The sequence below is a fragment of the Struthio camelus genome, chromosome Z (genome assembly GCF_040807025.1).
Source record: "Struthio camelus isolate bStrCam1 chromosome Z, bStrCam1.hap1, whole genome shotgun sequence".
Classification (NCBI taxonomy): Eukaryota; Metazoa; Chordata; class Aves; order Struthioniformes; family Struthionidae; genus Struthio; species Struthio camelus.
In genome coordinates, this window is record NC_090982.1 from 77,104,179 (window position 1) to 77,128,124 (window position 23,946).

Consider the following 23,946-nt stretch of genomic DNA (forward strand, 5'->3'; position numbering starts at 1 on the left):
CAATGGGTTGGGGCAGCTTGGGGGCACTGTGCTGGGGACACCCTGGTGACACTGGGTTACAGGCAGCCGGGGGCACCGCGGTGGGGACACTCCGGTGGCACTAGGTCAGGGGCAGCCGGGGGGCACCGCGGTGGGGACACCCCGGTGGCACTGGGTTAGGGGCACCCTGGTGGCACTGCAGTGGGGACACCCCTGGTGACATTGGGTTAGGGGCAGCTGGTGGGTACTGCTCTGGGGACACCCTGGTGACACTGGGTTGGGGCAGCTTGGGGGCACTGTGCTGGGGACACCCCGGTGACTCTGGGTTGGGGCAGCTTGGGGGCACTGTGCTGGGGACACTCTGGTGACACTGGGTTGGGGCAGCTTGGGGGCACTGTGCTGGGGACACCCCGGTGACTCTGGGTTGGAGCACCCCGGTGGCACTGTGCTGGGGACACCCCAGTGATAGTGGGCTAGGGGCAGCCCAGTGGCACTGCGCTGCAGACACCCCGGTGACACTGGGTTAGAGGTACCCTGGTGGCACTGACTGGGGACACCCCCAGTGACACTGGGTTAGGGGCAGCTGGGGGACACTGGATGAGGGGCAACCCGGGGGCGCTGCACTGGGGACACCCTGGTGGCACTGCACTGGGGACACCCCCGTGACACTGGGTTAGTAGCACCCTGGTGGCACTGCGCTGGGGCACACCCACGGGCTGGGATTGATTTGGGGACACCCACAGAGCTGGCAGCACCTCGTGCACGTCCCCGTCCCCCTCCCAGATCCCACCCTCAAACTCCCAGGCTTTGGCTCATCCGTGCGCCGTTCCTTGCTCTAACGGTGCTCCCGCTGCCCCGGCAGGGTCCCGCCAGCCTCCCCGGGCCGCAGGCGGGAGCTGGGCTGGCGTCCGCGGCCTGGCCCCCTCCCGCTGGCCCTGCAGCCCCCCGGCACCGCGCCGGCTCTCGCCCGCGCCACGTGTCCCAGGAAACCTGCACGCTGGTGGCGCCGGCATCCCCTTGCGAGGACACGGCGTGGGGCGGGCGCTCGCGCCGGGCACCGGCGGGCGGACGCGGAGGTGCGCTGCGGGACGGCGCATCCACGCCGGCGGCATCCCCGGCCACGCGCGGCCCAGCGCTTCCCCCCTCCTAAATAAACTACGTTCGACGGACCAAAAAAATGCCAAGCTTTCAGATCCGGGATCCTCTAAAAATAAGCCGCGCTTTAATTAAACGCTCGTAAATGCTTCTGGCGCGTTCCCAGCTGCAGGGGTGGGCTGCCGGGGGGCCGGGGGGCGCCGCCGGAGCCCGGCCGGGCTGCTCGCCGCCCAGCCGGCGCTGGGGAGAGCGAGGAGGGGGAGCAGGGCGCGCGCTCCCCGCCGCCCGGCGCCGGGCGGCCCCGAAAGAGCTCCGAGAAGCGTTTCGGAGCCGGAGAAAGCGGCTTCGGAGGAGGCGAGGAGCGAGCTCGGCCCCCTGGTTTGTCAGCAAGGCGTAGCGGTGACGTGACCAGCGGCCGCAGCTCGCTCCCGGGGGACTGAGTGGCTGCTGGAGCTGCTGGAAAAACCCAGAAGAGCCACCGGCGGCCTCGGGAGCGCAGCTATTGACGCTGATGAGTTGGGCACGTATTTGAGCAAGGAGACTCGGTAACTGCCAGAGCAAAACGCCCAAGCGGAGGGGCAGCACCCGTCTCCGGCCGCTCTCAGACGAGGATGGATGGCTTTCCGAAACTCTGACCAACTCAGCGGGCTCAGCCTTGGGGGGACACACGCTGATCTGTGCAGCGGGAGCAGCCAGGCAGGATAACGGTGGCGGGGGAAGGTGTCCCACCGTGCTTGGGCCCTTGCTTTGCCCCCCGGAAGGATATGACCCCCACTGGCGGTTGCTCGGGTGTGCGTGCCGAAATTAAGTTGCCGGCGTTTCTGCCGCCTCCTCTGGGCTCTGGCCGGGCCCGGAGGACAGAGCTGAGGGAGGCAGCCCGGCCGGGCCCCGGGCCGGCTCGGTAGCAGGGGGCCGGCCCGCTGCGGGGTCAGGCCGGCGCAGGCGGTCAGGGGACAGCTGGGAGGGCTGGGATTCCTGCAGGAGGCACAAATCCACCCCGGGGGGCAGGCGCCGGCGGCCCCGGGGCGCTCCCCTCGCCCCCCGCTGCCGGGGCTCAGCGCCGGCCGGCCGGCCGAAGGCGCTGAAGGTGGTGGCCTCGCCGGGCCGGGCTAGGGGGGGCCCGAATCCCGCGGAGTGACGGGGCGGGAACAGGTGGGGAAGGGGCCGCGCGTCCGCCAGCTGCCGCCCGCTCCGGTCGGCCCCGAGGCCGGCTATTTCGGGGTGTGAGCTCAGCGCCGGCGCCCGGAGGGGCTCGGCCGCCCTCCCGGCACGGCGGCACGCCGAGCGCCGCTTCGCCGCCGGCACCCACCGCTGGCCCCGGGGGGCTCCGGGCACCCCCCAGCAGGCACGAAGCAGAGGCCGAGGCCGGGAGCTGGGAATATCGCCGGGGGCGGGTGGACACCGCGGATGTTTTTGGCTGGCAGCAGGAACCGGGCGGCAGGCCAGGCCGGGAGCGCGAAGCCCCCCGGGACGCGCGGGGGCCTCACCGAGGCCCAAACCCCCCAGCGACAGCGGGTGCCCCCCCCCCCAGCAGCACCTGTGGGGCCGGCCACACGGCTGGCAGCGGGGGTCCAGCCCGCCGGGTGCCTGTTGCTGGACGTGCTTCGAATATTTTCCGTGCTGTCTAAGCACCCGCTCGCCGCTCCCCTCCCCCAGGAGCGCAGGCGCCGGCAAACCCGCCCGGCGCCGGCACCAGCACCCCCTTCCCCGGGGGGCTGCGCCGCCCGCCCGCGGCCAGCGAGCCGGGCACCGCTGGGGGGACCAGGCACGGCAACGGCACGGGGATGGCTGTGCCGGCGACGGAAAACCCCAGCTGCGGGCACCCCTGCTCCCCGGCCGCCCTGCTCCGAGTTCAGCTCCCCCTCCACCCCCTGAAAGAGGCTGCGCTGCCAAGTCCTGTCCCATTTACAGCCCCTGTGCCGGAGCCAGCTTTTAACCTGCCATGCAGCACAAGGAAAGGACCCGGCTGGCAAACCTCCCCTTGCCCTAGCCAGAGCCACGGCACGCCGGCTGGAGGGATGCAGACAAGCCCGCCCGCAAGTCGATGCCCCCGGCTGCGGCTGGCCCCTTCCGCCAGCGCCGCGCGCCCCGGGCCGTGCCGGTGGCTGGGCCTGGAGTCAAACCTGCTCCCCGCAGCCAAACCGGGCACGTGGTGCAGCCCTGGCTGCGCCCGCGGCATGGGCAAGCGCTGCGGAGCGCCGCCGGGGCCAGCACCCGCCCAGGGGAGCAGATCAGGCCGCCAGCAGCTCCTCCGGATGCACCGTGGCACCCAGCCCTCTCCCTCCCGCGGCCCTCGCTAGGGAGCTGTTCCGGACCCACCGCGGCCTTTTAATTCATATCCGCGACTTGCCCACCACTCAGATTTACCCACTCGTCCCTGAACCAGCCTCATCTCTCCTTGCCTGGGTTTGCTCCCCCTCGCAGCACGGATGGGGACATCTCCCATCCCTGCCCTGCCAGCTGAAAGGGCTTCCCCGCAGACAGTTCGCCTGTCCTGCTGACACAGACGCACCAAAAAAAGCAGGAAAACCAGTTTTATTGATGAACGCCTCTTTCCAAGGAGACATCCCCACCCCTCCCACCCCAGAGCATCAGGGGGAGCTGGTTTCCTTTAATGTTTAATATGGGAAGCTTAAAGTATCAAAATAGTGAGAGAAGCCTCAGCAAGTGCAAGGGAAATGGGGGGACTGGGCATCCCGGAGCCGAGGAGGGGTGGGGAGCTGGGCTCCGGGACCGGGCGCCCCGGTGAGAGCCTGGGGCACAGGCAGCCACGGGGCTCCATGGCACGGGCTGGGGATGCTCAGGCTGGGAGGTTAGTGGGGAGGATAGGAGCAGGGCAATAAATGAACTTTGAAAGCTGCAGACTCGTTACTACAGAGATTTAAAGTTACAAAAATACCAAAGATCTTGGGAAATGATGCAGGCACTTGGGAACGAGGAAGAGGGCAGAGCTGGCTGGGGACTGCGGGGGAGGTAAGGCCCCGCAGGAAGGCGACGACGTGGCGGAGAGCAGCTCTAGGGGCTAACCCGTTGCACCCCAGAGCGCAGGCACTGCAGCTTCGAGCTCAGCCCCTCTGAAGAGAGGCTTGGGCTGAAGAAGATGCTCTTGGGGGAGACTTGGGGCCTCCTAAGGAAGCTGCGAAGGCAGTGGGAACTGCGGTGGGCAGGGAGATTCAGCCAGCAATAAGGCATCAAAGGTGAAAGGCGGTTCTGTGCGAGGATTCAGCAAGGGAACATGCAGAGCTGCTCCCTACCCTCCATTGTACAAGAGGGCAAGACGCCACTCTCTCCCCTTCCCACGTGGGGGGGAGAGAGAAGAAAAGAACTGGAAAGAGAACGACAAAGGCACAAGGGAAATCCTGAAAGGTCTGGAGGGCCAGGGGGCCGGGCTGGCTGCGCGGTAGCCCAGGCCCTGCAGCGCGGCAGGGGGCTCTCCGGCCCCAGGCACCCTGCACCCCAGGACGCGCAGCGCAGGCATGGGAAAGCCCTGAGCCAGTCCAGAAGAGGCTCCCACGCCGGCCAGGCCCTGCCAGGCACTCTGGCCGTGCCCCTGCTGCAGTGTGGATGCGCGTGCGCGTGGGAAGGTGGGCTGGGCGGCGAAGCAGAGTTGCTGGTGCAGCGCCTGCTCGGGGCAGTGGTGAGCGGTGTCTCAGTTAGGCCCGGCGCTCTGGGTGCAGGAAGAGCTCTGGTCTATCCAAGGCAGCCCTTTGCTCGAAGTGGGTCTTAAATAGGAGCCGGCGGCAGCAGTCTGTGCAGTGAGTGGCGGGAGGGCTCTGCCCAGGAGCAGCTCAGTCGCACACGGCTCAGTTCTGCTCCTCGTCCCGCAGCTCCGAGGGCAGGAACTTGTACTGCTGTTGCCGGATCATGGCCAACTTCTTCCGGGCCTCCTCCAGCTCCCGCTCCTTGCGCAGCATCTCCTCCTGGGCAGCGATGATCTGCCAGCAAGAACACAGTGAGAGCCTGCGGGAGCACAGCTCCCTCCACCTACGTGCTAGGGACAGAGCGTCTGCCGCAGCAATGCCCAAGAGCACCACGCAGGCAGGGGCAGGCTCTCAGGGCACCAAGGTGTTGCGCTCCTGTTTGCTGGGCCCTCTTACTGCTGCACACCATACTCTGGCTTCCTCACATCACAGCCACAGCCTTCCTGCGCTGCTGTTTCTCCAAGCTGCGGCAGAACAATCCCAGTGGTAGGACCGCGGCCCTTTGGAGATAATAACAGGGAGCACCAGAGCTCCTGGGATTCAGCCCAACACCTGCTGCATGTGCAGGTCTCAGCTGTGAGCTCACAGCTTGGAGCCAGATCACATCCAGGGGACAGAGCTGGGACCTGTGTCACCTCATGCCGGGCAGTTCTCATCCCTTGCCCTGTGCTCCACCCTACACACGTCCTGGCTGCAGGGATGGTGCTCGTATTATCAGTGTTACATGCCTGTGACTTTGGTATGAGCATGTTCACTAGCAGTGCCTGCTACTACAAGCAGTGGGAGGACTGTGAATCCGCAGTATTTAATTGGTGGTGGGTGGGATGGGTGCAATTTTCCTGCCTGCAGCATTTTTTTGAGGCTCTCCAGAGAGGTGCCTCGTGTTGCTGGATCATAGGACATATCCCTGACACATATTCAGGCTGTGCTGGAAGCCAGAGCTGACCCTGCCCCCTACAGAACAGCCCTACTGCTCACCTGTGCAATTCCCCCAACCATCTTCTCCTTCACAACCACGGTCTCATCATGGTCCTGGAAGGCAGCTGCTTTCTGGGCTGCCTTCACCAGATTGTCCGACGCTCTCTTCACGGCATTGCCGGCGGCCTGGAGTAGGCAAGAGGGAGAAGCAGCAGCGGTAAGGCCCAGTGGTAAGTCCCAGCCCACTCAGCACAGCCTCACCCCAGGGCACAACTGCTCCATCTTAATGGCCATTCTCTCCTGTTGCCTCCGGGCACGACGAAGCCAGGGAAGCTGCAGGGGCACCCCAGGGTGCAGACCTGCTGGGGGAGGGGGGGCATCAGGGCTAGAGGACAGATCTGGCTGTGGAGCATAGGGGAAAAAGAGGAGGGAGTGAGACGAAGATGGTGCTCCAGCATGTGGTGTAGCAAGGCATCAGCGGGCCTCTGGGAGCGCAGGCAAGAAAGGAGGCTGTGGGCGGGGGGAAGGCGTTGGGAGCAGTGGTGTGGGGATGACATGTGCCCAGGGCGGCTCAGGGCCCACCTCCCCGTGAGGATTGGATGCAGAATGAGACAGAAAGCTTGAGGGCGTCCAAGCTCAGGGAGCCCTGCCTGGGATAGGGGCTAGGTGGCGTGGGAACCCCGTTCACCCTCTTGAGGGGCGGGGGGGGGGCAGGTGGTGCAGGACCCCAGGACCTCTGCTTTCCCCCAGGCTGGGATGGGGTTCAGCCTGCAAGCGGCACCAGGCAGCCAGGCAGGAGAGGCAGCAGGCCGCGCCGGGAACTGCAGGCAGATTCCTTTCCATGGTCAGCTGCGCGTCTCCTCAGCAACCCGCTCGTGACCATTTCACCATTTCGGGCACTGCTGCTCCCAGCAGGGCTCCCGGGCCAGGGGCGGTCCTGCCCCAGGCCAGGCAGACGTGGGGAGTCCCTTGCTCTGGGTCCCATCTGAGCAGCGAGGCAGGGTCTTTGGAGCAGCCCAGCTGACCATCCCCAGCCTCTGGCCCCATGGTGCCACCCCGAAGAATCAGGATCAGGGCTGAGAAGCCCCCCTGGGCCACAGGTGGGCATTAACCCCTTGTGTGCCACGGTCTTTGAGAGTTAACCCCCAAATGTTAGAGCAAGGCACTGCAAAACATGCCCAAAATGTTAACCTCTCAAACGCCAATGATCCGGTGCACACATTTCAATCGTTCCCGTGACAGACGATTAGGTCTGAACGCCCCCAGGCTCAGTAACTGAGCCCTGGCGTACAGCAGCCCAGGATTATGCATGCGCCCAGCACACAGTTAACCAGTGAAGTCCAAGCTTCCTGGAGTTTGTGCTCCAATGACCACTGCTGTCCTGTGCTAGATGCCAGCCTCCGAGCACTTCATGGATAACCTACTTCCCTCCGTTCCTCCCATGACAGGCCCAGCCACCAAGCTTGGGAGGTGGCTGCCCACAGTGCCTGGACACACCCTTGGGTTTGATGCACAGGAGCACTGGTGGGGCTAAAAGAAATCATTCGTTATAAGAAACACGGGCCTGGCTGGGGCAGCATGGCAGGCCTGGCACTCTGCTCCTACTGCAGGGCAGGAGTAGGCTCACAGCAGGCCACAGGCATTCCCTTAGAGCACAGGGAGCAGCGGTGGCCGATGCACACTCGCCTGGGCCAGCGTGGCCAAACTCTGCTCAGCCTTTGCTTCCAGCAGGGAGCCCTCTCTGCTGGCACCCCTGGGGCAGGCCCCGAGAAAGCCTCCAACAATGGTATGCAGGCAGGGAGTGTGAGCCTTGGGGAGACGCCTCCGCTCAGACATCCTTCTGCTGTGCCATGGTCCCATCAAAACTTCCCCACGTGCTCTGATCTCACTCCCACCCACCCCTTGAGCACTCAGTTTGATGTTTGGGAGCCTGAAGGAGCCAGTTAGTGCAGGAGGTGCACAGAGGCAGACTGGGACTCACCTGGAGCCTCTTCATGGCTTCTGAGTCATGGTCAGCCTTCACCTTGCAGGCCACCAGGAGCTGTGCTGTGGAGGCAGCCACCTGCTTGGCTGATGAGATGAGTTTCTCTTCGCTGGCGTGGCCTTGCACTGCTGCATTGGCGGCTTCACACAGATTGTTGGTGGCAGCAGCTACCATGCGTGCCTGGAGGGAGAGAAGGTATTAGCGAGGAGGTAGGAGCCTCCTCAGGCGAGGGTACGCCTAGACTGCTCCCAAGAGGTGTGGGGCAAGGGGTGGAGACTAGCAGCTCCCACATCGTGACCCAGATGATGGGAACGGGAGCCAGAAATGCAGCTGCTTCCTCCATGGAGGAGCACAAGCTCAGTGTCTCTGTCTTTGCAGCAGGACCTGTGAGAAGGACCTCCCATCCCATGGGCACCACACACGCTGTTGATACTCACGGCTGAAATGAGTCCCTGGGACCACTGTCCATCGTCCACTGCGTTGGCTGGGATGGCACCCACCTGTGAGCCAGGAGAGGAGGAGTGAGTCTCACTGCCCCGTGTGTCCCTTGCTGTGAGACACAAGGGCAGTCAGCAGCGCACGCTGCAGTGTTCCCAGGCTGCTCTGCTGCCCAGTGCCAGGATATCCCCCGTGCCACGGGGAGGGCTGCCTGGTGGCACGTGCCTTTGCTGCTCCCTCTGCAGCCAAGTCCTGCAGCAGGCCACAGGTTCCCAGGCTTTGAGGGCTTGCGCCCCTGGGCCTGGCACTGCGCAGGTACCTCAGCTGTGTGTCAGTGCTGCTGGGGCGGCTGTCCTCTCCTGGAGCTGTCTCTCCGAAAGGGCAGAGGGGGGCAGCCACTGACCCTTTCACCATAAGAGACTAAGCTAACGCTCCGCATTACACAGGCCTTTCAGCTCTTCCCTAGACCAACTCCTGCCTCAAAGCCCAACAGCAGGAACAGGAACAGTCCCTCTAGAAATACACCCCAGTCTCAACCAAAAGATGGTTGTAACAGAGAACCGAACAAAGCCTTAGATCCATCTGCCCTTTCTGTTAAATCTCCGCACCTTATCTCTTTGCAAGTTCAGCTTCACGCCTCCAGCCACGGGACTAGTTTTACCTGTCTGCCTGACGCAGGGCCCCTGGGATCGCATTTGCGATGAGTCCCCATCAGCTGGGCTCTGGTCACCTATAACTGCTCTTTGGCTGCATTAACCAGACTAACTGCTGTGCATCTCCATGATTAGGCTGTTTTGCTGCCCACTGGTTGTCCTCACACATCTCTGAACCATCTCCCACGCTCTTGCTTCCTCCTCCAGCAGGGATCCTGCTGCATAAGGCTCTCCTGAGGGTGGTGTGCAGGGGGAAAACGCTGTCCACCAGCCACACTCGCCTCAGAGCCTTCTCTGTGCAAGCTCACTCGCCATGGGTTGTGGAGGGTCCAAGACCCAAAGGACAGCTCAGGATCCCATAACTGCACATACGATGCTTCACCACAGACTCGCCTGCTGCCTGTTTCTGTCCTCCCTCCAGCCTTACCTTTCCTTGGGCCACCAATTCTCGCTGGGCTGCTGAGGCTGCCTTCACCAGGGCGCTTGTGGCTGCAGCAATGGATTTGGCAGCTTCCAGGATTTGCTCCTCAAAGTTCAGACTCTCATCTGCTTGCTGTAGATAAAAACAGGGGCGTGAGTCCTAGATAGGGGTGTTGGGAAACAGCGTAGGGCAGGAAGCTATGGAAGTTGGCAGGGGGCTGAGAGGTGCGCACATACAGAGATGGAGAGAGGAACTATGGCTGTGGGACACAGCGGGGAAGGGGCTACAGGAGAAAGGTCCAGCTGGGGATGTGGAGAGGCAGGAGTGCAGGAAGAAAAAGGAAGACTCTGTTGGATGGGGCTTCCCATGCATAACCCCTCATGCTCAACTGAGGCTGAGAGACAGACATACAGGTAGGAGAGCCCCCAGCTTGCTCGAAGCTCAGCACAGGGCATCAGGCAGGGCTCAGCACCACTACCTTGGGCTTGGCCCTTGGTTTCAGCTGCTCCAGTTTCTTGGCTGCAGCCTCAATGGCAGCCGCTGCCCCCAACAGCTCATTCTCAGCAATGACAGTGGGATCTTCTGGGTCAACCCACTCCGTCCCTAGAAAACACAGGAACCAAGATAGGCATAGGCTAAACCTGCACAAGGCTTAATTTCTGGTTGGGACCCCTAGCTCCACTCACTCCCACCTGTGGGGATGGGGCAGGCTCTCACCCTACCTACTCCCATCAGCTACTCAGACCCAGACCGTAATCATGGCCCTAGATCCTGTCCCCCAAGACAGAAGCAACCCTAACATGGGCTTACCTTTCATGGCCTCAGCAGCCTGGATGAGTTCAGTGACGGAGCTGGCCACGCGCTTAGAGTATCCAGCCAGCTGCTGCTTCAGCTCATGAGTTGGCTTCTGTAGGATCTGGGGGAAAAGAGCAGATATGAGCCAGGTAGGCAGACCATGAAGCAGGTGATGGGTCCATAACCTTTCCTTCCCTGCATGACCCTACCTGATAGTCTCTCATAACCCTGTATTTGCCCCTCAACCCCAGAAATCATCTGCCTGGAACAGGGTCTGTCAGTCCTGCCTGCGGCTCATCCATTGTCATTTCAGGTTGCTGTTAGTGCCACACACCAGCCATTGCACAGCAAGGAGTCCCCACTGGTCTATTCAAGGTGCTCTCCCCAGGGAAGGACGGCAGGTTCCCCAGTCCCCCCGCAGGTGCTGCCCCTTCCTCGTGTATGTAATAGTGATTGTCTGCAGTCCTTTCTGAAGTGATGCTGCCTGGTCTCATTCTGAATGGGAAAAAGATGATCTTCTCCTTAGCCCTGTGGGACGTCTTGCAGCAGTAAGTTCCTCAGGTTTAAGTCTCTTCTGGCACTCCAGGACTACCTCGTCCAGGATTGCACTCTTCCTCCAAAGCATTTCAAGCCCCAGAATCACTTTCCCCTCCCTTTCCCATTTCCAGTAGTCTGGCTGCAAATGTGGGATGTGCAGGGGAAGACACTGGTGCCACATCCCAGTCCCTCAAGACAGTCCTATAAAGGCAGACAGAGGAGAGCTGAGGAGCATGCTCCCCTGGAGCCCAAACATGCACACACCACAGCACACCCGAGGCCTCCCAGCACACCACATGCGTGTGTGTGCACACACAGAGCCCTGCTTCACCTAGTATATACGCACACATAGAGCTTCCTACCACCTGTCACCCAGGACAGGCAGAGAGCAGGCATCGCACAGCCCACGTACACCCCGACCCACGCACACCCCGACCCAGCTCACGCAACATACATGCCAAGCACGGGGCGAGCATCAACTAGAGCAGGTGTGAGTATACACGCAGAGAGACACTGCAGAGTCCTTCCAAAAGTCCACACACATGCACAGTGCCACCCCAGCATCAGGCTGGGCACACAAACAAGCCGTGACCAAGGCTCATGCAGAAGTTAGAAACCAAGAGTCACACCATGTTTCACCTTACTCACTGGCTGAAAGGAAAGGATAGAGAAGAGAGAGAAGAAGGCAGTGAACGCCCTGACAAGGACACAAACGTGATGGAGAAGGCGGCGCACTCGGGGTAAGGCTCCTGCAGGCTCCAACATGCATGCTGTGCACTAGGAGGGTGGGCTCAAACCCTGCGAGAGCCACAGGCATCAGGGAAGCAGGGGGAGAGCGAGGGAGGGCCATGACTGCCGTGGCAGAGAAAGGTGTGGCAGGGAGCACAGAAAGGCGGGTGGTCCCCAGAGAAGGGGCAAAGAGAGACCAAAAGAAGAGGTCAGAACGAAGGATCAGAGGTACCAGGTCAGGAGCAGTGCTATGATCATTAATTCATACTTCTGCCCAGCCAGCCTCACCCAGTTCCTCCAGGCAGCGCGCGTGGAGCCAGGGTCGCCCCGGGACGAGGCATGCTGTCTAGACTGAGAGGCTCCAAGGGCTGGAAACCCATCTACGCCCAGAGCAGCTAAGGAGCGGCTGTCCTCCTCTTCTCCCTCTGCACCTTTTTTCTACCCACTCTGGATTGCTTGACTACAGTTTTCAGCTATTGGATTTTTCTGTTTTTTTTTTTTTTTTTTTTTTTTTTTTTTTTTTTTTGTAAATAGAGGGAGGCCTACTGTTACCAAATACCAATTCCCCGTGGAGGTTCAAATTCCTTCCCCTCCCCAATGAAATATGCTAACTTTCTTACTCTTTTGCTGGGAGCCGTGTTTTCCATCCAGAGTCAAATAATTCTTGCGGCTCTTTCCTGAACTCTAACCAAACCCTTGTTCACATTCTGAATGAGATGTCAGTTCCCAAAGGGACACAGCTATGGTCTTGCTGCTGCTGGGGGGTAAGGCAGAGTCACATCCACAATCTAACTTGAGATCCTCTTTATACAGAACAGGAATCAGCCGTGCTCTCCGAGCTACAGCAGCACATGAGAGTTCACAGCAAGTCGCACCTGCAGCACCTCTATGTCCTTTCCACTCACTGCTCCTCAGGAGCCTGCTACCCTCTCATAAATGTGACCAGTGTTCTTGGTTCCAGTCTTCACAGATCAGAGCGCTGTGACGGCTGTGGGAGTCCAGTGCCGATTCTTACAGGAATTTTGTTCTGCACTTGTGTGGTGCCATCCTAGCAAATTTGCAGGACTTGCATGGGGTGAGGGATTCCCAAGCTGACAGTATGCAGTGATGACCAGTTTGCTATCATGAGCATGTCCAGACAAAGTGCCATATTCTTAAGTCTGCTCTAGCAATCTGTTTAAAATTGCTAAACGGGCTCTAGCTAGAGCTGAAAGTATCCTGGAGGCTATACGCTTACTAAAATGCACCTCTAGTAAACATTTTACTAGACGTACCACGTGACTGCTATTAAAGAGACATCACATGTCAGCTGGACAGTTACATCCAAAATACAGTCAAATAGCATGCTTCTGCAAGTAGACTGACCTTGGGAATTGCTGCATTAAGTCATCAGCCCAATTATCTGTTAACAACAGGTCAGCCAGAGAATTTCACCTAGTATTTCGGTCTGGGCTGTGATGACTTACGTGCAGCTAAAGCATCTTCCAGACAGACATTTGATCTAGATTCAGAGCATGGAAAACTCACTGCTCCCCTCGGCATTGTAGCCCGGTGGTCATCTTCAGATGAAACTTTGATTTCACCTGTGTTTGGTTTCAATCTCCAGCCATCAACTCCCACCCAGCTTCTCTTTGTTCTGCCAGTGCTAGTTACGCTCTTCCTAAAGGAACTCAGTTTTCTTTGCAAGAAACTAAATGGTCTGAACTTTCTGGCCTTACATTTAGTGAATCTGAACAACAGGCATTTAAACAATCCTATTTAACCAACAGTTATGCATAACCTGCATAACTGACTCATCCTCACTGGTTTTCATTACTCCAATTCCAGAGTTATCAGAAGCTCCCCAGCCACTGGTTTTGTGCATCCTTCCAGCAAACCCAGCTTCATCTTTACTATCTTGCCAAGAATGCAAACTACTGGAACTACTTCATTGGATCCCTTCTTCCAGTCCCTTGGCTAATTCATTCTTAATTTGCTTCATGTAAACCACACTGATCTTGTGGAAAGCTAATTAAAGCAGTCAACTGAATTACTCTGGAGGAGTAAGCTATAGGGAGAGTGGATCAAAAGGGTGCAGCTGGCCTTTGCAGTCAACAGCTCTGCCGTTGCAGGCACTGCTCATCTAACGCTCCCTTTGACAAGCTTAACAAGCTCTGCTTCCACACTAGCTAAAGTTTCTTACTCCCACCACTCTTAACGGAAGCTGTTTCAGGACTTTGTTCTGGTGTTGTCAAATTTCCTGCCTCCATCTGTTTACGGCCAGTCAATCTCCATCTGTTGTTGGATAAATACTTTTCTTTAGAGACTGCTCATCTCCGACATCTGCTTCCTTAAGCAATTATAAGGAGCACTCCCATGCCTGCTCACCTGCATTTTGCCAGTCTAAGCAATTAGGGAAAATGGGAGATGCTCCTTTCTTGTGCAAGACCAGGGAGGGGGCCACGCATTAGGTAGAGGGGCAGGGAGTGGGAGAGGAATCTAGCACTAGCTCTTCAAGGATGAGTTGACAGCCACTGCCTAGTTCAGGTCAAAGTAACTTTAACAAAACTAGCCCAGGGCACTGCAGTAGTAGAGCTGCTCAGCACAGAGTTCAGCAAGGCTACGCAACTCCCCAGGAGCACTGGATAAAGACTCAAGTGGGCAGCCTGCATGGAGCAGTGTGCTGTGCAGTCTCAAGTCAGCAAGCAGGTCTCTTCCTTACGCCAGGAGCTGAAGAACAGGCCTTCCTGGATCAGGCAGTCTGACGTTCATGCTGGTGGCCAGGACACACCATCTCCTCACCTTGCCTTCAGCCCCACAACAGGGGTCTGGCTACATGCAGCTCATGTAGAGGCAGCAAGGAGGAGTGTGTAAAAGGATCTCAGAGGGAGGCTGCAGAGCCCAGAGGAATTTGGAGATTTGTGGAGTACCCTGGTGTCCAAGGGCTGCTTCGGCAAACTGTGCGAGTTGGGGTAGGGACACTCACCACCAGTACGTGCTCCAGCAGCTCCAAGTAGCCATCAGCACACTCCTTGCCAAAGCGGAGCGCCCGCTGGCGCACGTCTGCGCTCACCTCTGGGTGGTAGGCGGCTTCCTGAAAATCACAGACAGCAACCCTGTTTCACATCCAGATGCTCTTCCACAGCCCTGAGCAACAACTAGGCTTGTGCCAGGGCACCTGCAGCCACTGGTAGGGTGCATGCTGCTCCAGGCAAACCTGTGCTGGACCTGTGTGCCCACAAACAAAGCCCACCCACGTGACGGTACCTTGCAGGAGCGCAGCATATCAGCGATGGCGCGACGGCTCAGGTTTGCTGTGGCGATGACGTCCTCCTGCCGACATGAGTTGCCAGCAGCCACAGCCTTGGCTGTTGCCATGGTGATGCCTTTTGTCATACGGATAAAGTCCTCCGGAGTTGAAGTCTTGGCAGGAGGCACTGGGCTGGAGAAGACCTGTAAGATGAGAAGCAGAGGTGAGGCGTAAAGGCAGCTTTGCAGGTAGGACTTCAGCCGAGGCACCAAGGTTGCCTGGTTTGGAGCCGTACTCACTGCCAGCTCTTGGCGTATGTGCTCAATCGTGGCCTCCAGTGCCCGCGTCCCCTTCGTGGCCTCATCCTCAACAGCCTTCACTGTCTTCAGCAAGGAAGTCACATTTGTGACCATCACCTGTTGAAGGGAGAAATGAGCCAGGCTAGGTCCCATGCAAGCTCTTGGATGCAGCTAATACCTTTTCTTCCATCTTGATTTGGCCCAAAATTGCCCCTTCCCCATACCCGACTCACATCACCTCGCTTTCTTCTTCCATTAGGGCTTCCTCTGCATGTTGTGCCCCCCTCATTTCTGTACCCAACCCCTTCCCCCTGAATCTGCCTCCCACTTCCTCACCTGCCCCTAGACAGGGACAGAAGGCCTTCGACTCTTTCTCTAGCCCTCCTGCCCCATCCTCTCTTTCCCATCAGCCCAGCATGCCCCAACTCAGACCTTAGCAGAGTTCTTCAATTGGTAGACAGCAGGGTCATCCCCAGCTTTGCCAGCAGCTGCCTTAGTGGCACTGATCAGGTCTCCAAGTGCCTTGGCCACATCCTTCACAGCATTGATCAGAACCACCTAGGGAAAGTAAGACCAGGGTAATGGCTTGCCTACAGTCACACTGAGCCTGGTGGTGGCCCTAGAGTGGGAAATCTGGGCACAGATGTAACCCAGTGTACCCCGAGTCCAGCTCAGCCAGCTCTGCTGACACCAGCGAAAACCCAGTCAGCCCTCACTGAGACATACAGAGTCCAGCCCAGAGCACCATCCTAAACCGTCATCTCCAACCACCTCAAGAAAGCTATGAGTAGCCTCCTTCATCCCAGACGCCCCCCGCTACCTGAGTCTCAGGGTCTTCAGAGCCCAGGCTGGCAGCACCCAGCTTCACCACTTCTGCCAGGCGGGTGATGGTGGATACAGAGGACTGTGCAGCCTGGGCTAGCTTCTCCTGGCTGGCCGTGGCATTCTGCACCAGCACCTTGGTGTCTTCCACCAGCGCCTTGGCTGTCTTCAAGATGCCCTCCCTGGGGAGAACAAGGGTCAGAGAGAATACAGCCCTGTATTTGTGCATTGATGCAGCGTGTTAAGGACTGACGGACAAGCATCTGCTCTCTACACGCACGTAACATTCCTTGTGTAGCCACAGTAGGACAACGTGCCAAGAACCTGGCCAGGTGCCGTAACACAGAGGGAGAGTACATCTCATGTGCGTGTCAGGGATTTAGAAAGATCTTAAGCTCTGCCTTCTGTCCATATGAGGTGAGGGGGAAACAGAGCTAGCGTGACCTGGACCGTGCCGGTCTTCTTGGGGCTGGTCCACAGCCAACAAAGACAGGAGACTGTGGGACATGGCCTGATCCCCCAACTCTGGTTGGGCAGTGACCAGATGAGGTGTTGTATCTCCCTCGTACCTGTGGTCAGCGAAGGTCTCGGAGTTCTCTCGATTGAGGGTTCCTGCAGTGGCAAACATGATGGTGGTGTCGAGATCAGCAATGATGCCAGAGACAGCACTGGCTGCTGTAATACAGGCTTGCGTCCCACGGTTCCCAGCCTGCAGGGCTGCTAGCACATGAGACACCTGAAGGAAACACGCAGGGTGACTTGGTGAGCAGAGCAAATCCAGGCAGTCCCTACCGTACGTGTTCTCCGACACCTCCCCCAGGACAGATTCAAACTAAGAAGGGGGAAACAGAAACCGTGAGGTTTGACCATCCTTTGTTAGCTTTCATTTATTTATATTTTGTAACTATCCTGTTTGGGGGTACAGGAGATACGGGGCTCTGACAATTTCCAAATGAGTAAAGTTTGAATGACGGGTATCAGAACGTTACAGCTCTTTCCTTCTTTAACTGTTAAACTCAATTTCTCTACTTTGGCAAACACTCATAGGAGAATAAGTTTCCTGATGGAAAGTAATCTCGGAAACAAAGAACCTGCAGGAGGCCCTGAGCATGCAGACAGGTGTCAGGAAGTTATGAACAAAGTGTTTATTTTGCTTTCGTAATCTTGCTTACAAGTATTGCAAATCTACCCTTATCAACGAGATTTTTTTAAGGCATGTTTTTGTCTGTTATTAATAAGCGTGTTCTCTAGACTGACTGACAGACGAGATGTTTTCTACTTTATCAGCAAAAACTGCAGCAGAGATCTACCACCCAATATGAGATGCAGGCTTGCTAGAGATGCAGCAAATGCAATACATACCACTACAAGGGCTGATTTAGAGGAGCTTGGGCTGCCATCACTGTGGAACTTAGTCTCCTCTGGCAAGTCATCACCAGCACTTCAGCAGGCAGCACCCGGACATCACACTTGCCCATCACAACAAAAGTGGCTATTACGGTGCCTGGACAGTCAAAGGGGGATCTATCCTCCACCTTGTCAGCTGAATGGTGCCAGGGCAAGTGGGGCTGAGAGCGCATGTAGAGCCCAGCAGGTCCATGGGAGAACCCAGCACAGCAGCTCAGAGGGCTGGTGGCTTAGTCCAACATCCCTCCCTCCATCTGCCTCACCGCGCTGTTCCCCCTCTCTCCTGCTACCTGCTCCAGGACCCTCTGGGCTGCTCACCTTCTCAGAAACCTTGCGTGCGCTCTCTATCAGCTCCTTCTTGGTATAGGCATCACTGGGGCTGCACTGCAAGGCTCCCGCCTTGGTTACCAGGGCGGCACAGCCATGACCCAGCTCCTGCACCCGGCGCTTGATGTGGGAGCCAATCTGGAAGCAAATACGCATGTGAGAGCTGGAAGGGAACTAACCCTTGCATCCGTGATACCTAATGGGACGCACCCCCCCCCCCAACCCAGCTCCAAACAGGATTTCCCAATACTGCCCCTCTCTGCCAGTCCTCCCATTCAGGAGATCTACTGCTGCCCTGCCAAAGGGAAACACAGCTTTGTTTCACATTTCCACACATGGTTGCAGGGGAGGTCTGAATGCTGCCTCCCCTCACCTCTGACGGGAAGTTTGAGGGCCTCTCAATCTCTGCTCTCACACTCCAGGAAATCCTGCTCTTCCCTATGACATATTCTAGTACTTCTCCCCATGCTCACTGGGAGACCTCATGGTTTCGCTGCTCCTACCTCCTCATTCTCAGCAGTGAGCGCAGCTGGCTTGGCCTCTTGTGCCAGCTGCCCGTAGTCATTGGTGAGTTGGTTGGCCAGTATGCCCAACTCATCTGGGTTGGTGGTGGATTTGGTGACCTGCAGGAGGAAGAAGAGCCAAAGTCAGATAGGCCCTACGTTGGGGCAGGAAAGCAAGGAGGGCAACGTCCCCAAGCTGGGTGAGACCGTGGCTCTCCTGTCTGTTTCCTTCCCCTCTTGAGCAGGGGTATACAAGGGGGCATTGGCATGCTTGCTGGCCGTGGCACTCACCATCTCCTGCACGGTCACTGCAATAGCCTTGGCTGTCTTGACCATGGTGGTCTGGTAGTCCACAAAGGACCCTTCTGGCTCACCCACTGGCCCCTCATCCAGCTGCAAGAGAACATCAGGAGAGTTCGGCTCCAGCCGCAGCCCACAGACCCTCCTTGACTGTGCTCCACAGCAGGAGGCTTGTGCTAACCTGCCTGGGCCTACACTTGCGATGGCCTCAGGCTGCTCTGAGTGCTCCCTCCCTCAGCATGACCCCCAGAGCTCCAAGGAGGCAGATCTGGATATCAGTGTGCACCTCTCCTTGCTTCTGTGGGCTGTTTAGGCTCAGTGCTGTTTCCTCCCCTCCCCAAACAGGGCTCAGTACCTGGATCCCCAGGAAAATAGGCAACAACAACGTCCAGTGTAGAGTTCAACCCCGATCGCTTCTCTCCCCCACTCCCAGCTTCAACCCGGCCCTCTCTGTGGTCCTCTCACCTGGTTGATGGCCTGGGTGATGGAGTCCACCATGCCCCCAACAACACCTGCAGCGCTGGCTGCCTCATTCAGTGTGGTGGTTAGATCCTCCACAGCTTCCTTCATCATCTGCACAGCCTCCTCCAGAGCCTCCTGGGTGTGGGCAGCTTGCTGCAAGGGCAAGCCACAGTGAGAGAAGGCAGCTGCTCTCCAGGGCCTTCCCACAGGGGATGCTGCGCACTTAGCTTGTGCACATGCACACACAAGCATGCACTCTGGCATGTCCTGGGAGCATCTCTTCCCTCCCCTCCACACTGTCTCTTCCCAGGTCTCCATGTCCAGCACACGAACATACGCCATGTGGCACATGTTGAAGCCTCTCAAACTACACCCACATGCAAAAGGGAACATGCCACCAACACATGTACCTCCTGCTCACCTTGGGGTTCCCACCAGCCTCCTTGGCTGTGTACAACATCTGCAGGGCAGACTCAGCCAGCGTTTTGGTCTGGTCCAGGAGGTTCATCTGCTGCTGGTGGTTGGGTGTTTTGGAGGCAGCTCCAATAGCTGCCATAATGAGTGGCTCAAAGTACTGAGCCATCTGGGACACCTAGGAAAGAGCAGCATTAGTGTCAGCACCTTCTAGCACAGGCTGGCTAGAGCCTCTGTCCCAGTGTGAGCATCTCCATGCACATTTACCTGCCCAATCAACAGCTCCCCATCCCTGCCCCTCCTGTTACCTTGTGTCCCAGCTGGGAGGCTTCAGCCCGGGCTGCACTGGCCACTGGCTCAATCAAGTTGTTGATCTCTTGAACAGCTGTGATCATCTGGTTGTGCAAAGCCTGGTGTAAAGAGAGCACCTTGCATGAGTCTACAGCAGGGCTGGTGTCACTGAGCTCTGCTGCAAGATGGGAGGAAGGACTCCTGTCCCAGTTAAGCAACAAGATCACAGGGCTCCAAAGTGCTGGCTTATTGGATGAATATCTGGCCCCGCAACTCTGGATATAGGGAGTGCTTAATGAGACATCGTTTCCTAGGTACAGCACAGCTCAGCATGCTGCCACAGGAGCACAGCCCTGCTCCATACAGCTGAGCCAGACAGTCACGTAACCATCTGAACCATGCAGGAGCGAAACAAAGCTGCGTTGATGGGGACTCAGAGGACAGGAAGATCCCTTTGAAACACTCCTTCCAGGGTTAACTGGCCTGAGCTTGGGAGAAGAGCTAGTCCCAGGGCTCCAGAGCAGACCGTGGAGGGTGCTAGCAGCATGTCGCGCAGTTGAGAGGGACAGCTCATCCCAGAAAGGGGATGTGATGGCAAGAGCTGTAGCTGGTGGTGGCAAGGCAGAGCTTCCCTTTCCAAGGCGGTGCTTGGCCCACAAGGGAGAGTTTGAAACAAGCCTGCCTGTCTTGCCCTGTATTTGGATGGATCCCTGCAACACGGGGATCTGCCAGTAAAGAAGCCCCGCGTGAAAGCAGAGGAAGCCAGCAGGGACTCTGGGAACACATGCTGGGTGTTAGGCACTTCCCACTTGCACGAGACAGGCATGCTGAGGCTGGGAAGGCTTTGGAGTAGCATGCCCCCTACTCACCTCCTGGGAAATATCTTCTCGGGGGGCCAGCTGCTGGCTAATGGCAGCAAGGGAAGCCTGGTCCACCTCCCGCATGCACCTGTTCAGGACCTCGATGGCCTCGTCACACTCCCTCTGTCCAGGAGCTTTGTCCCTGTGTGACAGATGGGTCAGTACCACACAAGCCGTGCCTGGTGCTGGCAGGTGCTACGCCACCCCCCGCACTGCCAGCTTTGGCTGGTGCCAGCAAGGGGCAGGACCCCTCTCCTTAGCCTTGGGCAGCCTAGAATTCAAGCCAGGTACCATAACCCCACCGGGCCAGGACACGGGCATCGTCCCCCACAATCAACCTATCTTAACGCTGCAAGGTTACAACGCCAGCTCTGGGGCGGTACACAAAGGACTGCAACTTCCTTTCCATCCCTTGCCTTCCCCAGGCAGTGGTCGAGAAGAACAGGACGAAAATGAGCCAAAATGTCCCAGGCGTGCTCACTCAGAGCATCCCCAAACAAGGGTACTCATCAGTGAAAACAGAGCCACAGCTGAGGGTTCAGGCTGCAGTGAGATGACCCGGCACAGCACATCCCACACTCACCTCATGTTGGTGATCAGCTTCTTGATGGAGTCAGAGACAGTGCGAGAGTGGCCAGCCAGCACCGACCACTGGGGTGGGTCCTTGGGATTGACGGCTAGAGAGCGAGCAGTCTGAATGAGGCCGGCAGAGCTCTCCAGCATGGTCTTGGCAGAAGAGACGATGGGCTCCATGGCTCTGCGTCCCTGCGCAGGGAAACAATGGCCCAGTCACCCAGATGGACAGGCGTGCGAGGGCCTGTGTGAGGGACATTACCCCCTCTCCTGCAGTCCAGGCCCAGGTACAGCCCTTTGAAGCCCAGGGCTCTCTACTGCCTCCTCATCGCCTCCCCTTCAGGCGCCAGCTCTGTGCTAGGGCCCCATCCCAAGCTCACCAGTGACTCGCACTGCAGAGTACAGCTCCTCCCCATCCTACAGCAGTTCCCATCCCAGCCTGACCATCCCCTCCTTGCCCCTGCACGATCTCACCTCAGGGCTGATCTGGGCAGGAACAGTGGCAAACTCTGGGTTGGAGGCGAAGGCTGTCAGGTTATCCACAGCCTCTATGAGAGGGGCTGTGGCTGCACGGCACCGCTCCCGGTTCTCCTCGTTGAATGCACCATCCAGGGCCTGGCACACAGGAGAAACCAGGCAGTTACCTAAACCTGACCTTGCCCCAAATCCCCACCCAGCCGCTGCCTATACCCTGCCCACCTCTGCAGGGCCACCCACCGTACCTCGACAGGGAGACTATACCTTGATAGTCTTCACCAAGTTGGCTGTGCTGTTGGCCACCTCCTTGGCTGACTGGACAAACTGGCGCTTGGCAACAGGGTTGGCAGTGCGGGAGGAGGCCAGCCGGCATGTGTTGCATAGGGCTGAGGTGTGTTTAGCCACGATGGTGGCTGCTGATAGCACCTGTGGAGAAAGGCAGAGTGAGGCAGGACCCCAGCATCTCCTCACCCCTGCAACTCTCCCTTCCTACCAGCTCCAAGCCCACATGGGGCACCATGGCGCACAGAGGACGGCACAGCAGGGGAACACCAACCCTCAGCCTGTTCCTCCCGAGAAGGATCACCAAGGTCCTGCACGCCCATAAGCCCCTCGTCTGGACTGTTACTGTTTTGGCAAAGCTGCCAGTTGGTTCCCAGTACAGCTGATGAGGCCTGATGAGACGCTAGCCACAACCTTGGCCAACTCTTTGGACCCAGCTCTTCCAGCTAGCCTCTCATTCCCTTTTATCCAATAAAATGTCCAGGATGGTGCCCCATCTTGTACTCACCTGGGACTGTGTGCAGGCAGGGTCCACCAGGTTCTGACAGGCCATCTGGATGGCTTGGTTAGCTCTGGCAAACTGAGTGGGGTCTACCAAGCCTTGCTGTCCAGCCTGACTGTTGGGATCTGAAACACCCACGAGGTAGGCAGCCTGGGAGCATGAGAGAAGGTATAAGAACACGCCCACACTGGGAGAGGCAACTAGAGTCATAGAGCAGGCATGGGGTGTGGAGGCGGGGGGCACGGAGAGGTGTCCCTGATTACAGCACCAAGGGACCAAGCTTAGAGGGGATCTCTGTGGAAATTCAGCCCTAGGTGTAACACAAGAGGCTGGGACTGAGCACATCTCACCTGGGCTGCTGCCTCTGTGAGGCCACAGAGAGCTTTGGAGGCAGCACTGATGGACTCTCCGAACTCGGGTAGTTTGCTGTTCTTGGCATTCTGGGAAATCCCAGCCATGGACTCGCCTAGCACCTACGGGAGACACCAATCACCAGTTGAGTGACTACATCCCACTCCTGTACAGTGCTCCCAGGCTCAGAGCTCGCTATGCTTCATAAACAACGTATTTGTATCCTTAAGGAAAAAGGATCAGGTGAGGCAGCACTCTTCCCTTTGTCACCTTTGCTTCCACTCCTCCCAAACCTCTCCACCCTCACCCGCTCCCAAACCTCTGCCCCCAGCCCCACTCCTGGCTCAGGGCTCACCTTGGAGTTCTCCATGACACTGTCGAGGCAGTTGAAGTAGGACATGTCATTGACAGTCTGGGTGGGGTTCTCCAACAGCTCCTTCACAGTCTGCAGGGACACAGGCATCAGATCAAGGAACATGCGTTCACTGTGGCAGGGTCTGTGCTCTCCACCTCCCACAGCTGGCATATGCAGTGCCTTGCATCTCTTCTTCCGTTCTTCCCGCCACAACACAGCGTAACCGCCCCTCTCCTCACCCCAGCGATCTCAGCATCTGATGCCGCCAGCCCGCCTCATGCTGACCCAGTCAAGCCCACACAGAAGGGGAACCCCTGGCCACTGAGCCCCTCCGTTGTCTCAGCAAGATGCTTCTAGGTTCTTCTCACCTCCAGCTCCCTCAGGGCATTGTCACATTCCTTCTGGCCTGGTGCCTGCTGGGTGCACATTGTGATCAGCTGGTTAATGCTGTCAGTCACGGCCCTGCCAGAACAGGGGAGAGACAACCACGGATTAATGCCGGCTCCACCACCCAGACCCACTGCTACCGCAAAGAGCTTATTGACTTGGCCATGGGGGATGTCCTGGCTGCAGGAAACAGGCAGAGGCTCTGGCTGAGGGACATTCCTACCTCCTTCAGGGTCTACTACTTTTGACAGACTGCCATAGAGCAGCCACGTCAGGATTACAGTAGACAAGCGGTCTCAGGAGAGCTCCACAGCAAGTTGAGCCTCATGGAGGCAAGTACCAGGTCTAGACTCGGCCTCCCACTGCTGCAGGCTCGGAACAAGCCCTTGGCACTTGCCCATCTCCCTTTACGTACAGGAAAGGGGTCTTCCTACCGTGCAGCTGCTGCTAGCTGATTCTTGAGGTTAGGGGCTGTGGGGTCAGCGGAAAGCGCCTTTGCAGCCAACAATAGCTTGCTGGAGGACATGGAGATGCTCTTCAAGTTTGACACCACCTGCGCCTGGTCTTCCTTAGTCTAGAAGGAGCCAAGAAGAGTCACCTACAGGTTTCTAAGTTCCATGCACACCCAGCCTCCACCCTGCGTCCTCCGGCAGCCTGACCCCCAGTCTCCAGTGGTTTCTGGGCTAAGCCTATTCCCTTAACCCAGCTGGTCTGCCTGCTGCTGTATCCTTGCTACTACGAGTTAACATTTGCTGAAACAACCCAAGCCGCTTCTTCCCCTGTTACTGCAGCTTAGCCCATCCCCAGACCCCATCTCACCAGCTACTTTAGCTGCAGCCCCTCATGGCACTCCTC

At 58.2% G+C, this 23,946-nt stretch overlaps 1 protein-coding gene across 3 annotated transcripts in view; it reads right to left on the minus strand.

Annotated features, from left to right (window-relative positions):
- Positions 1-3,590: 3,590 nt before the first annotated feature.
- The window catches only part of LOC104147766 (talin-1), a 62,699-nt gene continuing 42,343 nt past the window's right edge, over positions 3,591-23,946 (minus strand). For all 3 annotated transcript variants that reach the window (XM_068927939.1, XM_068927941.1, XM_068927940.1), the window contains exons 30-57: positions 23,526-23,665; positions 23,073-23,166; positions 22,705-22,794; positions 22,349-22,471; positions 22,005-22,148; positions 21,479-21,640; positions 21,212-21,352; positions 20,748-20,929; positions 20,174-20,306; positions 19,322-19,423; positions 19,021-19,191; positions 18,603-18,752; positions 18,129-18,230; positions 17,838-17,957; positions 17,326-17,472; positions 16,170-16,336; positions 15,599-15,782; positions 15,211-15,336; positions 14,779-14,895; positions 14,497-14,682; positions 14,216-14,323; positions 10,000-10,105; positions 9,668-9,792; positions 9,196-9,321; positions 8,115-8,177; positions 7,675-7,857; positions 5,754-5,879; positions 3,591-5,009 (exon numbers count right to left, since the gene is read on the minus strand). In XM_068927939.1, coding sequence (XP_068784040.1) covers positions 4,878-5,009; positions 5,754-5,879; positions 7,675-7,857; positions 8,115-8,177; positions 9,196-9,321; positions 9,668-9,792; positions 10,000-10,105; positions 14,216-14,323; positions 14,497-14,682; positions 14,779-14,895; positions 15,211-15,336; positions 15,599-15,782; positions 16,170-16,336; positions 17,326-17,472; positions 17,838-17,957; positions 18,129-18,230; positions 18,603-18,752; positions 19,021-19,191; positions 19,322-19,423; positions 20,174-20,306; positions 20,748-20,929; positions 21,212-21,352; positions 21,479-21,640; positions 22,005-22,148; positions 22,349-22,471; positions 22,705-22,794; positions 23,073-23,166; positions 23,526-23,665 — 3,750 coding nt within the window. In that variant the 3' untranslated portion in view covers positions 3,591-4,877. The remainder of the gene's footprint in view (positions 5,010-5,753; positions 5,880-7,674; positions 7,858-8,114; positions 8,178-9,195; positions 9,322-9,667; positions 9,793-9,999; positions 10,106-14,215; positions 14,324-14,496; positions 14,683-14,778; positions 14,896-15,210; positions 15,337-15,598; positions 15,783-16,169; positions 16,337-17,325; positions 17,473-17,837; positions 17,958-18,128; positions 18,231-18,602; positions 18,753-19,020; positions 19,192-19,321; positions 19,424-20,173; positions 20,307-20,747; positions 20,930-21,211; positions 21,353-21,478; positions 21,641-22,004; positions 22,149-22,348; positions 22,472-22,704; positions 22,795-23,072; positions 23,167-23,525; positions 23,666-23,946) is intronic.